This window comes from Uloborus diversus, chromosome 7 (assembly GCF_026930045.1).
Source record: "Uloborus diversus isolate 005 chromosome 7, Udiv.v.3.1, whole genome shotgun sequence".
NCBI lineage: Eukaryota > Metazoa > Arthropoda > Arachnida > Araneae > Uloboridae > Uloborus > Uloborus diversus.
Window position 1 is genome coordinate 17,624,680 of NC_072737.1, and position 15,882 is coordinate 17,640,561.

General features: G+C 31.9%; 1 protein-coding gene across 1 annotated transcript in view; it reads left to right on the forward strand.

Annotated features, from left to right (window-relative positions):
* The window catches only part of LOC129226295 (ATP-dependent RNA helicase TDRD9-like), a 68,433-nt gene that overhangs the window by 16,656 nt on the left and 35,895 nt on the right, over positions 1-15,882 (forward strand). Inside the window, exons 10-15 of the mRNA XM_054860899.1 lie at positions 1,519-1,623; positions 1,709-1,816; positions 4,013-4,120; positions 4,214-4,317; positions 9,154-9,234; positions 12,095-12,229. Coding sequence (XP_054716874.1) covers positions 1,519-1,623; positions 1,709-1,816; positions 4,013-4,120; positions 4,214-4,317; positions 9,154-9,234; positions 12,095-12,229 — 641 coding nt within the window. The remainder of the gene's footprint in view (positions 1-1,518; positions 1,624-1,708; positions 1,817-4,012; positions 4,121-4,213; positions 4,318-9,153; positions 9,235-12,094; positions 12,230-15,882) is intronic.

Consider the following 15,882-nt stretch of genomic DNA (forward strand, 5'->3'; position numbering starts at 1 on the left):
TTGTATTTTAGAGTGCCGAAACAGCTGTTTGCTGGTTTTTTAACCTTTTTTCATTCTCAATTTGTACTTTATATACGTTGTCATATTTTATTCATTAGAGTAATTAGATTAGAGTTAAGATTACTAAAAGCCAATAGCTACATCCGATCCCCGAAAAAAAAAGCAGGTCTATTTTTGCCGCTTTGATAAATATTGACAAATCTGTATTTTTTCCAGAACGGTTTTTTACCATGTTTTTTCTCACCTTCGGCAAAACCAAGCCAACCCTATACTATGAATTTGTAGCATTTGCTTACGGGGTCACATTAACTTCAAAACGTTTTTTTTTAAATTTATTCATTTATTTCTTTTTTCAGACCTTAACTTGCAAACTTATTTTGAAATCAATAATTTATTTTAAAAATGTTGGCACATTTTTTGAATTCAAAAAATTTTGGAAAGTTTAAATATTTTAAAATAATTAAGACTTTTTTGTTTTTCACTTATTTAAAAAATGTTTTTTGCTAAATAATCACAATAATCATCTTTAAAAATTTGTGCATTCATTTGCTTATACATTTATTAGAAAAGTTTCTGTGATTAACCCCTGCCCTTTTTTCTTCTAGAGAGAACATTATTCGTGATATCAAGAGTATACTAATTTTTTTGTTAGCTAAAAATTCATTATAAGACTATATGCATAGGATCCAGTGGTTGGAAGTAGTGCGCTACAAGTAGCGACACTACTGTAGTAGCTACATTTTTTAGTAGTTTGTAGTGTAGTGCACTACTTGTTAAAAAAAGTAGTGTAGCGAGTAGTTCGATACAAAAAAAGTAGTTTGTAGCGATTTATGGAAACTACTTTTAAATAAACTTTAAAAAAAAAAATCAAGGTTCAAGCAAATTTGACTGGAGCGAATTTTACACAAGCACATCAACGGGTGCAAGGAGAAATAGGACTCATAAAAACACGAGCTCACCTCAAGCATATCATTTTGACGCCATACGTTCTATCTGTTGGACATCATTAGTTTGTTTGCTATCTTACTTTTCCTATTTCGCCAATATTTGTATTGAATAGAGCTTGACTGAAAAAGAAGAGTAATGAATTTACGATTACCCCCAATTTAGTAACTCCTTTGTTTTTTTCTGGCTGCCGAGAATGTCTGTGGATAAACGTTTTAGATTTCAAAGATATTGTTGTTCCAATACTGTAAAAGTTTTAGCACAATTGTTTTGACATAAAAGGAAAAATATAAGAGGGTATGCGACTTTAAAAATCGACTTACGTTTTTTGTGGGGCACCCTAATGTGTATGTATGCTATTGATCTCTTATTTTTTGAAAAGTAGCGAAGTAGCGACTACATTTCAAAAGTAGTTTATAGTTGCTACATTTTGGAAAAAGTAGTTGTAGTTGTAGTTAACTGCATTTGTAACAAAGTAGTTGTAGTTCGCTACAAAAAAAATGTAGTTTTTCCAACCACTGATAGGATCAAATATAGCCTTGTTGATTTAAACTATTTTTATGTATTTTTTAGACATGGAAAAGAATGTCGGATCAAGGCCAGTTCCTAAGACCTGGTGGGGTGTCAGAAGCAACATGGTGCAGAAATTCATTTATCCAACTCAAGAGGATAAAAGAGGTAGGATTGTGTGATGCAGCTGAGTTTGTCTCAATTGGTTATCTAACCACAACAAAACTTTAATACCTTTCTTTGTTTTACGCAGGCTGATATGCTAATCAAAGACATCAAGAGCAGGCTGGAAAGATTAAATATTGTAATAAGAAAACCAGGCAAAAGCATGACCCATGAACAAGAAGTCTTGATATTGAAGGTTAGTTAAACCAGTACCAATGTAATTTCAGAGATTTTTTTAATGCAACACTTTTTTAACAGAGAATGCTTATTGTAGCTATGATCTCAAAATGTGTCTCCTTGTAATGCCAGGGGTCGATCCAGGTTTTAATTTTTGGGTCTGCATTTTAAAAAAGAAAAAAAAATGTTTTTTTTTTTTGTGAACTTTCTTGTTTTTTGTAAAAAAGAACTGTTTTTGGATATTTTCCTTTTTATTTGAGCATTATCCCATACATTTTTTTTTTTTTTTTTTTTTGTGAAAAAAAAAATCTTTTCATATCATACAGAGAATTTTCAGCAATTACAGTTCAAATATGAAATTTCTGACTCTAAATATTTCTTAATTAATGTCTTAAAAGCTATATTTTTATTTTAAAAAAAAATGTCTTGTTTTCAATAAAGTTGACTGAGCTTACAAATTAGAAAAAGCTGTTTTTACAAATGAAATCTTGTGAAAGGACTACTTTTAAGGTATGAAATTTTGTGAAGAGGCGGCTTTAACCAGAATTTCGTGAAGGGGCTGCAAACAGACCCAATTTGTATCTGGATAGACCTATGAATGCAGAGGTCGGAATTGTGCTAAGATTACTAATATTTTAAAATTTGTCCAAGTAAAAATTCAAGTGTTTACACTAAAAGAAATGACTCAATTTATTGAAGAATTTTATTAGTATAATGTAGCACTTTGTGTTTTTCCTCGGAATGTTATTAATATACAGTTCTATCAACTGCGACATTACTAAAGGTTAACTAAACTTGCTGAAAAAATAAAATAAAAGTTTAAAAAACTGAAAAAACACGCTTTATAGTAGCAAAACGAACTAAAAAGTTTAAAATAATCTTTGGATGACAAGTATATAAAGTAATTGACCAAACACTTAATTTTACTGTAGTAAAAAAAAAGCTTGGGGACGGGGGGGGGGGGGCTGCCTATTTACATTTTTGCATGGATAACAAGTGGAAGAAATTTAAGACAACTGATAAGAAACCCCCCTCGCTTTTTTTCTATTGCAGTAAAATTAAGTGTTTGGTCAATTACTTTATATACTTGTCATCCAAAGATTATTTTAAACTTTTTAGTTCAATTTGCTACTAAAGCGTGTTTTTTTAGTTTTTAAAACTATTATTTTATTTGCATCAGACATTTTGAATGTTTCTGGTAAATTCATGTGCAAACATTGTTACGCTCCGCAGCTCTGATTTGTACGTTTTAAGTAATTGTAATAAGCCGCTGACTATTTGTCCAAAGGACAGTTGGACCCACAAACATATAAGTTAAGCTAATAAAACCGCGTTAATTAGAATAAACTGATAACTTATCGTCAATAAATTCATTTGATTATAGAACATTGCATTTTCATCGGGTCTGAGGTTGCATTCCAAATTTTAAAAGAATCCGATCACAAAAAGTGGGGGAAAATTGAGTTATAAATTTAATTGGTGTAGACGGGATTAGAACGCACGCCCAATGATTCCCAGAATGGACATCAGCAAAGACCTGCGCCTTAGAACGCTCGGCCACGAACGCTTATGAAGTGGTGGAATGTACTAACAGTAATAAGCCACTAGCTCTTAGTCCAAAGGAGAGTTACTCACAAACGTACAAGTGAAGCTAATAAAAGCGTGTTAATATATAAGAACAATGGATAGAATTAGGTAACTTTTTATAGCAATAGATAAAAGGTAGTTATTTTGTTTCTATGCACAAAATAAAATCTTGATATAACCTTGGGAGACATGATATGAGAAAAGTGTTTATAAAGCTAATGCATACTCAAACATCTGTTTCACGCCAGTTTTAGTTATGAAAATTAGACCGGACTGTAATTGAGAAAGGTTTCCACTCACAAAACGTACTTAGTACTCCTTGTTTTAAAGATGTATGCATATTACTCTCTACACTTTATGACATAGGAATAGAAATCATTTATACTCCTAAATCACAAAACGCACAAAAAAAGCTCAATCAAACTGTCCTATTTATTTTTATGGTTATACAGCAATTTCTTTCTTATTGTCAAGCATAAAATTACAAGATATTTTTTGGAAATAGAATTGCTTGAAACTGCAAAATAATCAATATTTTTGACTTTTAAAATTGCTACAATTGTATCACTTTATTCAGCTGTTATATCAATTTAGTAAAGAAATGAATTATAAGCAATGTGGTTTTCAGATTCTCATTGCTGGAGCATTTTTTCCTCATTATTATCTGCAAGAGCCTCTTGAAGAGACGCAAATCCTGAGAGAAATTAATGACAATGATCCCTACTCTACTGTTGTTGTAAGTAATACATCAATGTTTATTAAAATTTTGTTAAACTTAGTGCAGTTTAAGATTAGGAAAATAATATAGTTATTTATTTTTTGTCATTAGCTGTCAAATCTCCCTCCAAATCAAGGTTTGCTGTATGCTTGTGCTGTGAGAGACATGCTGAGCTGCTGTAGCACTCATTTAAATATTGAATTTGAAGAAAGAAAGTAAGTTTACTTAATTTAGTGAAGCTGAAAATCTTCCCTGGATTTAATTTTTACTTACGGTATTTTACGTTTTGAAGCAATTAGAATAAAATTGCTTTTTGAGAGCAGAACTGGGAAAAGAGCAACAAAACTTAACATTGACAAAACATGTGGGAAACTAGTGAAAAAATTGGGATTGTGCTAAGAATTTTGTTTATCATTTTATGATTTTTATAAATTTTTAATGTTAAATATTCCGAGTTAAAATACAGGGTGGTTATAAAATAATGTGAGGTGTTCAGAGCCCTCTAGCGAGTGAACTATTGGACGAAACATTGCCGAATTTCATGGACATAAACAGTAGACCATGGGGTTTCGATTTCTGAAATAAAAAAAATTAGTACCAAAAATTGCCACCAGGGGAAATTTTGGCGATCCATCAATTTTATTCACAAAATAGGATTTTTACCAACAAATGATGTTCAATATGACCAACATTGAGATTTTCCAGGTACTGCATACAATGCACAATATTTTTCACACCTCTGGAAAGGGGGGGAGGGAGGGAATTCATTTCGCCTACCTGTAACATTTTTCTAGTTTTGAAAGTTGACATATCGGGAACATGTCGCAGATACGTAACACCCTTAAGAAATCCCCATGGTTAAAAATTACAAGGTGAAAGATTGGGCGACCACGGTCACCATACCGTAGGAAATGGATGATTAATAAAACCGCTATCAAAGAAATGTTGCCGCCATACACTCAGTACCTAAAGCCCAACATGGGGTGGTGTACCATCTTACATGAATATTATTCGGAAAGATATCCTTGCTTCTGACAAAATTTCTTCCTCACGACTTTTGCATAGGCGGATTTAAGACTGAGTTCCTGGGCGGGGGGGCAGGATTTTTTTTTAGCAACATTTTTATTGCCAACCCCCCACCCCCATGTTTTGTCTGTTTCCTGCGATGCATAAGCCCATGCTTTACTTTTTTGTTTTCATTAATGTGTGTTTTCATGCTGTCCATTTTGAATTGACCTTAAGAGAGGGAGTTAGTATCAAGAGAGTGACGCAGGGCTCCCTTTCAAGTGGGAAATAGAATATCTCCAATTTTAGGGGGCCAGGGGTTTCTCCCCCGGAGAAAATTTTGTAAAATGGATATAAAATTCTGCACTTTGAAGTCTTATAAAGGTTAATTGGATAGACATAGAAATTGATAACTAGATTATACAGTTGTACAGTATTGTTCAAACTTTGTAAGAAACAGCCATTTTAAGTTTGAAAGTAAAAATAAACTAGATTTCTCATTACAACAACCTTTTTTTAATTATAAGTAGTGCAGAAAACAGATTAACAATATGCAACAGAAGTAATTGGAGCCTACTTTGCTTGGGATTTTCAAAGACTTATCCAATTATTTTCAAGGACTCTAGAATAAATAAAATTATTTAACGCACTTCATTTGTACTTTCCAGTCTCTGGTATTTTAGTACTTGATTGTAAATTTTTGCAGTCCTGTTCTAACTTTGGGAGAAATAGCTATTTTAACTTTAAAAGGAAAAAAAAACCCATAGATTTCTCATGACAACTTTTCTTCAGTTGCAAGTGGGGCAGAAAACAAAAAGAAATAGAAGTAGTGTGTATTTTTTTCCGTGCTAAACAGATAGAGAATACAAGAAGAAGTAAGATAAAAGCAATCAATACAAAAGAATTTCCAAAATACTGCATTTGGGATTGAATAAATAGCAATATATGAAACATGTGAGTCTCAAAAATTTATTTCAAATATTATGTTACAAACGTGAGAGCCATGATTTTTACATTTTTAATACAGGATGTGGCAAGGAGCTGAATTTGGCATATTTTGGCATTCCTCCCCCTCTACCATTTGTTAGAAATTTTAAAATTTAAGGTTTGTAGCCACACGTTTCCAAATATTCAAGGTTTTCATGCACTTAAAAATGAAATTAGTTTTTTCAAGCAATTTCCATTTTTTACGGAACGAATCATGAATTTTTTTTGGGAGTTAGGGACCCACTTCAAAGCAGGGGCCCTAAGCAATAGCTTGTTTATCTTATAGGCAAATTCAACCCTGTTTGTAATTCACTCTTACCTGCAAATTTTTGCTTGACTTTTTGTAATTTTTACGAAAATTTGTCAGTTTTTACAGTTAAAGGATTTTTACGATTTTACCAATCTTTGTTAAATTTTCATAGATTTTTATAAAATTTCAGCAAATTTTTCCAAAACTTTTGATGACTCAATTATTTAGATTTCAATAACGACAAGAACTGACTCACTTAGACTTAGATGATTATGACTTACCTTACTTTTTAAACAGAATTTATAAAGTAAGTAAAACTGTACTCTCCCTCTAAGTAAAAAGATTCATTTAATCAGAACACTCAGATAACTGAAATTTATTCAGTTTGCGATAGTATTTATAAAATAGAGAGAGAGAGAAGGGAAAAAAACTATGTTTTTTAGAATTTCTCAAAAGGCCAATTAATCTTCTAAGAACATAAATATTATGCACAAAAATACACTTGAAATGTGGACACAAATCATAACAAGTAGATCGTTCTGTTAGCGTGAATGGGGGGAGGGGGGAGTTTTTCCCCTTTGCTTTAGGTTCTAATTTGTTAAAATAATTGTCAATTATTATAAGTGTTGCAGCTTTATGTATAGCTCGTTTAGCCTATATTTTCATTCATATACTTGCCCAAATGGTTTTCAGTCCAAAATAGTGAATTTAGACACATTTTCAGCACCCCAGTGACAGCTGTACTATTTGTATTTAATGTTCGTTTTTTTTTTCCTTTTTTTTTCTCCCATCAGAAAAGGACATTCATTTTTCTCTTCATTTTTATTGAACTATTCAAAAAATAAAAAGTCATGATTTTTTTGTTTTAAGATTTTGGAAGATGTGTTTTTACTGCATAAAGTCCTCCCAAAACTGGGGGGCATTGTCAACTATACTCCCCCTCCCTATAAATCCACCCATGCCCTTCTGAACTATTCAAAAAAGAAAAGATAATTTTTTTTTTAAATTTTTGGAAGATGTGTTGTTACTACATAAAGTCCTCCCAAAACTGGGGCGGGGCATTGCCCCCCTCTGCCCCACCATAAATCCGCCTATGGACTTTCGGTAAAAATCTTCTCTTGTTACAAATTGAAATTTCTTGTTGATTTTATGGAACCTCATTTGTAAGCAACAGTTATTTGTAGCAAAAAACTTGATGTGTGCTTTTAATTGGCATGTTTTGGCATTTAATTCTTTAGTATTCGCAAGTAATTTACTTTTACAGCGCCAAAATTCCCCCTGGTGGTGACTTTTGGTACTATTTTTTTATTATATAAATCGAAATCCCATGGTCTGCTATGTACGTTCATGAAATTTGGCAATGTTTCGTCCAATACTGCAATTGCTAGATGGCTCTGAACACCTCATGTTATTTTATAACATGACGTGTATGATCAAGAACACTTTTTTTTTTCATAATAGTGAATTAAAGATTAAAAGTAAACTTTGAGATTGCTTACTCTTAAATTAAGTTTCTAATAATAATAAAATAAATTAAATAATGAAAAACTGTTATTGAAATAGTGAAAGGTTCAATTAGTAAGCTAATTACAGTTGACCCTTGTTTTACGCAGGGGTTACGTTCCACGGAAATTGCTGTGTAAATCAAAAGCGCTTAAACTGAGACCAAATATTACTGTTAAAATAGGGGTTAGGTTCTGTAGATAAAAAAATACTTCATTCTAGTGATGACTAATTGTACAGTAAAACCCCTCCTAACGGACACCCCTCTTATATGGGCATTTTTTTATTCCCCGATTCCACAATGCAAATAACATTATTAAACCCCTGTCCTGCGGACACCCCTCTAATACGGACAAAAAAATTTGTCCCGTTACTGTCCGCATTAGAGGGGTTTTACTGTATAATAAGTTTAATGTGTACTTATATTGATTTCTATGCACAACATGCATAAAGAAAACATAAATTAATTTTGTGTTCTGTTTATAAAAAAAGGAGCTTGCTTGTCTTTTGGCAGTCATTTAGAATTTTTCTCTGTAGTTCTTTGCAGAGCATTAACGCATTCATGATGCATTAATCCATCCCATTTCCGTGATAAAATCTCCCTTCACTAACAAATCAGAAAAATCATTTCTATTGTCTAGAATGGCTCAAATTTTTCAATGTGAACGTTTTTGGTTGTGCGTCATTGATGTCAGTAATCGGTATCCGCATTGGTTTTTTCATCCTTTGTCACTTTTAAAAGCTCTTCTTCCAGTGAGTTCTGAGCTGTGTGAGTTTAATAACTTTACTTCTGGAAAGAGCTCTGGAACTAATAGCATAAAATGTTTCTAGTGGTTCAGGCTCGATTATCAGCACGCCAAAATGCAGTTTATTACGTGTAATCTAGGAGTTCGGTTTTTAAAAGAGGGGAAAACTTTATCTATTTGCATTGCTGCATCCCCGTAAAACCGAAACTCATTCGTGTAAAATAAAATAAAGGGGTCAAATCTTAAACTGCGTATAATCGGAACTGCGTAAAAAAGACCCGCGTAAAATGATGGTCTACTGTAAATTGTATTGAAAAGTTTTAAAAACATCAAACATTAACTTCATTAATTGCCGAGTTAACTGTCCTATTAGTTAAAACTTGCGTTATGCAGATGTAAATATTCAGTTTGAGTTCTTTGTAATTTTTGGCTTTGTTTCATTTTTAGTTTTGCTTGCTTAAGAAGTAAAAAGTTCCATGATTTTAAAGGTTTAATAATTAATGTTAGTAAACTTTCTTTTCTGTCACTCACATTCAAATATTTTGGTTTCTTATTTGCAGAGCTTATATCAGATTTGAGCGAAATCATGAAGTTCCTTCCAATACTGTTCTTCCTGCTGTCTACTTGGCTGTTAAAATGAGGTACTGATAGTTTTGTACTTATTAAGAAGTAAAAGAAGTATTATAATCATATAAAAAGAATCTGTTACATTTTTGCCTAAATTTCCCAATTTTTGCACTTTTAGTGCTTCTTAAGATATGCCATTTATTACATCACAGTACATCCAGGCTATTATGTATGGTTTAAATTTATCATGTATTTAAAGTATTTTTTAAGTACATATTTGGTTTTCTGCCAAATTCATAATTTTGTGGTAGAAACTGCAGCATTTTTGCATTTTACGATCTGTATATCTAATGTAACTGTATTTTTTTCTGTTGTCTGGATTTGATTACAAAATTTGAAGTATGAGAAATAGGGATGCTAATAAAAAAGTGAATCTAAATTTATAATAATGCTATATGTAGCATAACTAACAATGAAAGTTCCTACTATAATAAAGCTAAATTCTGTACTGCTTTCAAATTAAATGCTTTTATTTTCAGTAACCTTTAACAATTATGTTACAAATGTGCTAGAAGCAAAGTCAGCTATGATTCATCAGTAAATATGTGTCCTGATTAGATAAATAATTTTATGAAAAATGTTTGAAATACAAAGTTCTATGTTCTTACATAGTGTAAAAGCATTTATCTTTGCAAAAATGAAGATATTTGGGATTTCTGATCTGAAAATTTTGCAAATTTTATATTCAAGGCAAATTTAATTCATAAAAAATATTTCGCACGGCTGAAGTATTCATGATTACTATAAACTACTGAAATTCATGAAAATAAGTGCTTGCGACTTTTTTTTTTTAAATGTATTTATTTACTTTATTTATTTCTCTAAAACTATTCATATAGTTTTAAAAATATTTTGAAAGAAACAAAGCATAGGAAAAAAATTGCCTGTGAGTCAGATACCAATTTGTTGTAACCAGATCTTTGTTAGGTTCATTATAAATGTAAGATTTCCTGAAGAATTTCTCCAAATAAGGAAGCAATTTTTTTATCAGATTTGTAGTAGTGAAAATAAATTTTCTTTTGCATGTAGTTGCTATCATACAGAGTTCGAAAATATCCGATATTTTGATATATATCGGATATTTTGATATGCCGTCAAACCTCCCTTAACGGACACTCTCTGTTAGCGAACAGTTTCTGAATCTCCAGACCCTCGAGATAGGCGTATAATGTATTTCACTCCTTGTTAGCGGACAGTAAATCAGCCGAGTTTCTTTTTATTTTTCTGTGTCTGGTAAGCTTTTGTGGCTAGCCTTTTTTCTACTCCTTTATGATGTTCTGGGGCTAACCAGCACCAATGAGAGAATTAACACCCCTTTTTCTCCGAAAATAGGAGCCTTTTAAGTCGAAGCTTGTGAAAGTTTTGTTTTCATTTCATGCACAAAATTCGAGCAAAAAACAAAATCTTTCTCCTCTTATGCAGTGCCTCACTTTATTAGTTTGCATGGGGAAGGAATTCATTCAATAAAAATACTCTCGTGCAACTTAACAGCAACTCCCCCCCTACCCCCCCCCCCCCCATCCTACTAGATTTTGGGAGACGAGCATCGGCGCTGTGTCCTTTTGCTCTGGACGCTGATGAGGAATCAGCACAGTATTTCCAGATTAAGTGAGAAGTAGCTGATTGGGCTACATTTTGCTACAATCTAAAACAAAAAAAGGTGCTGAAAATCAATGACATTGATTCCATTGTGTTTGACTGGTTTTGTTCAGCTAGAGGAAACAATTAACAAATGCCTTCCTATTTTATTTTCCCGAAAAATTCAGCAGATTATTTACTTATTAGTTAAGTTCACTTATAAAAGCAATCCTCATGAATTTAATTTCAAACTATGCACTGTAGGTGTAGGTTTAAAATACAAAATTAAAATGCCATTGTAAATTCAGACTCTCCGATAGCGGATACTCCCCGTTAACGGACAAAAGATTTGGTCCTGATGGTGTCCGTTATTGGGAGGTTTGACTGTATATCCAATATTTTCAATTAGCACAAACGAAAGTGTTCAAAATAGTAACTGCATCCTCAAATCTCTCTTTAATTTCTTATATTATAATTGCAATATGTAGACTTAAAATTATTGTTCCTTTCATTATTTCTGTCTAATATTTCAGTTTGTATTTCTATCAATTTTAATGGAGTTAAATTTGCATTAAGCTGTTGCGGCATTTGTTGTTATTCCGTGTCACAAAAAACACGCTGATATTTTGAACTCAAAACACTTTATTCAACACTGGAAAACTTTAATTGAAAAAAGGTAAATACATGATATTCCTATGAGTGTGTGCAAAACCCGCGGCACACACACTCTGGAATTCCAAAACAGAAAGAAGAGAGAGCCGGTTCTCGTGAACTTGAATTTATACCCTATTGTACTACCCGAAGGTACAACCCAATTTGGCGAGCGCCAACATCCCAGTTTGGCTACTGCAGCCGCACTGTTTTAATCATTTTTCTTCTGTTAGCTACATTTATTGTTATATGATTAAAAAATAAATAATATGCATTAGTCGGTGCAGTCATAAGACACATTCTTTTTTTTTTTTTTTTGAGCAATGTTTAAAATTTAATTTGGCACTTTTAATGTAAATTGAAATTGTTACATTACTAATATTTTTATAAATATAAAACACAAGTAAAAAAGGAATATTCCATAACTTTGTTATATTAATGATGTATTATACATTATAAAATATACTAAATAACACTTTGGTTATTTTTAATAATAAATAAACAAAATTACTGTGATTAACATACTTTTTATATTGAAAATACCATAGTTGAAAAAATAAGTATCAAAATATCATGATATTTTTAGAATAAATATCAGATATATATTGGCGAACCCTGCGTATCATCTGAGTTGCACTCTTTCAGAAAACTCCAGAAAGGTCCCTCTAAGCGAGCAGGATTTGAACTGTCTGTTTTTAGTCCAGAAGAGGCGGACAGGAAAATGAAGCAAATGGAAAAGCTTATGAATGCATCATCAGAAAATTCTTTACATTCACATAGGTAAGTTATTACTGCCTTTTTGAATCATATCATATCGATAGTTGCCTTATCCAGTCCGAACCACTGAAACTATTTAATACAAATACAAAAAGTGCCGACCAGCAACAGGCTCTGGGCCCAGCTAGGCTAGTCCTATACTCGACTGCAAGTTTACTCGACAATGGAGAAATGAGCTGATGCCAAGCGAAGGAAATAGTTCCTAGCTCCTCGTCCAATATTCGGGTGAAAATACGTTATTCACTTTAGAAATTGGATTAGTTAGTTAAGCCTATTGATAAATACTTATATGATCATTTTTTTATATTAATGATGAAATAAATATACTAAAGTTGTTGTGTAAAGAAATGCAAAAATATACCAAAGTAACGTATAGTGTAAGAAATCAATTTAACTGTGTACTTCATTTAGTTGGGATTCTTATTCCCAAATAAAAATTCAATTAACAATAAATTCATAAAGACCACTTCAATTTTGTGAAACTTACCATTTTTTTATTTTAATTTGATACCATATTATTATAAAACAATTAATTGAACCATCAATAAGAAAAAACATAAGAATCAATATATATATATTCGTAATTGGATTAATGCATTAATCAAATTTGATTTTGGATATTTTCATTTATGTATTACTGAAATCCGTCGGTTAGCATCGGAATACGACGATTCCTATGCATTCAATTTGAATCAGAGACGAGGGAACTACTATTTTTCCTATCGAAGGAAACGATTATTGAAACATCTTTTTGCAGATCAATTCTTCTGGATGACACATTATTGATTATTTGGCGAAATTCACTGGATTTAAGTAAAGTTATTGCGGTTCACCGGCATCCGCAACAGTATGGAAATTATAAATCACAGGTTTCTGGAAATCTTTGAAGAGGTGATGGAAATTGAAGATCACAGGCTTCTGGCAATCTTTGAAATGGTGATGGAAATTGTAGACAACAGGTTTCTGGAACTCCTTTGAAATGGTGATGGAAATTACAGGTCATAGGCTTCTGGAACTCTTTTGAAATGGTGATGGAAATTACAGATCACAGGCTTATGGAATCTTTTGAAATGGTATTAAAATCTCGATGGAGTTTCGACGATAAATTAATCATACATATTCGTTTAGTTGCTCTTGATTAATATTAATAGATTATATTTGAAAAATACTTGATCATTCACATTATAAGTGAGATGATTATAGATTCAAAAAAACTTTACGTCGTTTTTTTTCCACGAGGCTGGAAAAACAGCTCAGAACTTACACGCACCCACATCATGCTGGTTCTATACGAGGACTGCACTGAACTTTTTCCTGATAAATCAAACCTTTAGAAACAAAATGGCATACCGACGTTATCATTACAATTATCCAATCACGTTGTCGCATTTTAAAAGTGACAGGTTATAACTCCACCTTTATTTTTTCAAATCTAGGTGGGCAATTGTGCCTCATGTTGGTGCTGCCCTCTGTCTGTACAAAACAACAATATTGTAAAATTCCAAAAACATAAAATGTTAAAGACTGATTCTTTAACACCTATGCTTCCTTTTTTTGTCATAATTATGTCAATCGTTAAATATTTTCAATTTTACCAACGAAACAGTGCGGAGCGTTTTATCCATTTGAAACAAACCCGCCAGCCAATAGCAGCTGATAGACAGGTGGCGACCTCCTCTTATTCATTAGTGCGACGTTTTATCTGTTTACTCGTTTCTTCTTCAACGCGTTGTGACGTCATAGTCAACTTAAGTTGCAAGCAAGTATAGTCAATTATCATTCACCACATCCACACTCAAAACATCTACCCCATTGCAAGTAATAGCTTATGCATCTCACGGTATTTTTGACATAGGAGTGTCGTAACAAAACTTGTTTAAAGGTCTAAATTTATAAATACATATTAGAAAAGCACATTTCAAAAGACATGAATGTCATTTTTTTTTTACTTCATATTGTGCATGTAATAGCAGTCAAAACATCAAAAATACAACTTTTATCCTTACGGACTCTACATTGAGTTTTTCTTCAATAGTGACTTGAATTGAATTTAAAGCCAAAGCTGATGCTTGGGACAAATAAAGTAAAGGGTCATCTCTAATACAGATAGTAATTTTAATAAAAAAGTGTTTTCATCAAAAAATTATAAGTTGTGAAAATGATGATTGTAGAGTAAACAAAATAGAAGATAAGTTTTGTTAACATTTTTATTTATGCATTTTATATCACAAAATTGAATATTTTTTAATCTCACATATAGTGCCACAATATTCTAAAATAAGTTTCATGATTATTGAAATTGAAGCTAATTTACTTTAAAACACAAAATTAAGTGCCCAAAATTGGCAGAAACAAAAAAAGAAAAAAATCCTACAAAACAGTAAAATCCAAGGAGAAAACAATTTTTTCTAAAGGCGGTAAAAACCGGTAAATATCATGTATAGTAAAAACTATGCCAACCCCATGTGCACTGTACAGCCACATCAGCCCATAGAACCTCTTATTACCTAATAGTGATGGAAAAGAATGCAATATTGGTTGAAAAGATGTCATAAAATTCATTAACCTTCTATATCTTTTTCTACAAAAGCAGTTAGAATTTTGTAGTAAGTTACCGCCCTAAGACAGGGCTAAGGCCGAAATCCTTAAAATACATTAGCTACCATTTTGATTGGATCTATTGGCTCCCTACTATTACACATCTTATTTTATTTCTTGACTAAGGACTGGTTTCACTTGCTTTTGTGCTTAAGTAATTTATCTGCGCTTGCATTTATTGATTCAATTGAATGCTGTTTGATTTTTAACAAGAAGTTCCGTCTAGAACTGGACGAGCCTACTTTCCCGTATACCCATACTACTTTCTAGTACCCGATCAATATTCTCCAAAATAGCTAAAATCGCAAATTTTTTCAATCATATTTTTTTTAATATTTTAAGCTGATTTCTAGGAATAAAATATTCCTTACTTTTCTGCAAAAAACGAACAAAAAAAATAGCAGCACCTTTTAAACAAAGCAGCTAATACACTTCTTTCCATTAAAAAATTTTTTTTAACAGCTTTCAAAACGAAAAAATAATAATAATAAGTTCATTAAAATAAATACATCATATAAAAAAAATTGTTTCTTTTTCCCCTGTTGCCAAAAATAATTTTTTAAACGAATTAATGCACTTAACAAAATTTAAAAAAAAACAATAAAATGTCAACTTAAAGAAATAATTTTCATTGTCAAAAAAAAAAAAAAATCGTCTGCGCATATTTTTCGAGTTTATTCACCGAAAACTAAATACCTAAATTAAAACTTTAGCGTGAAAATAAAAACAAATCATATCAACAATAATTATTTCACAGTTAAAACCACAGCAGTGGAGTCGGAGTCAATCTCATTTTGGGATAAAAGAGTCGGAGTCGAATATCCAAGAATCGGAGTCAGTCATTTGTCCTCTGTGTATAAATGTTTGCCAAAGCTACGAAGTCAGAGTCAAAGTCGGGGAGTCGGAGTCCGATTAATTGTCGGGAACAGGAGTCAGAGTCGGTGTCAGGTGCCAATAAATTCTCGGAGTCGGAGTCGGAAGTAGGTCGGGATATTTTTAAGATGTATTAAGCCTTCTTTCATGCTTTTTTCTTCTTTCTCTGATTTTTACTGGGAAAG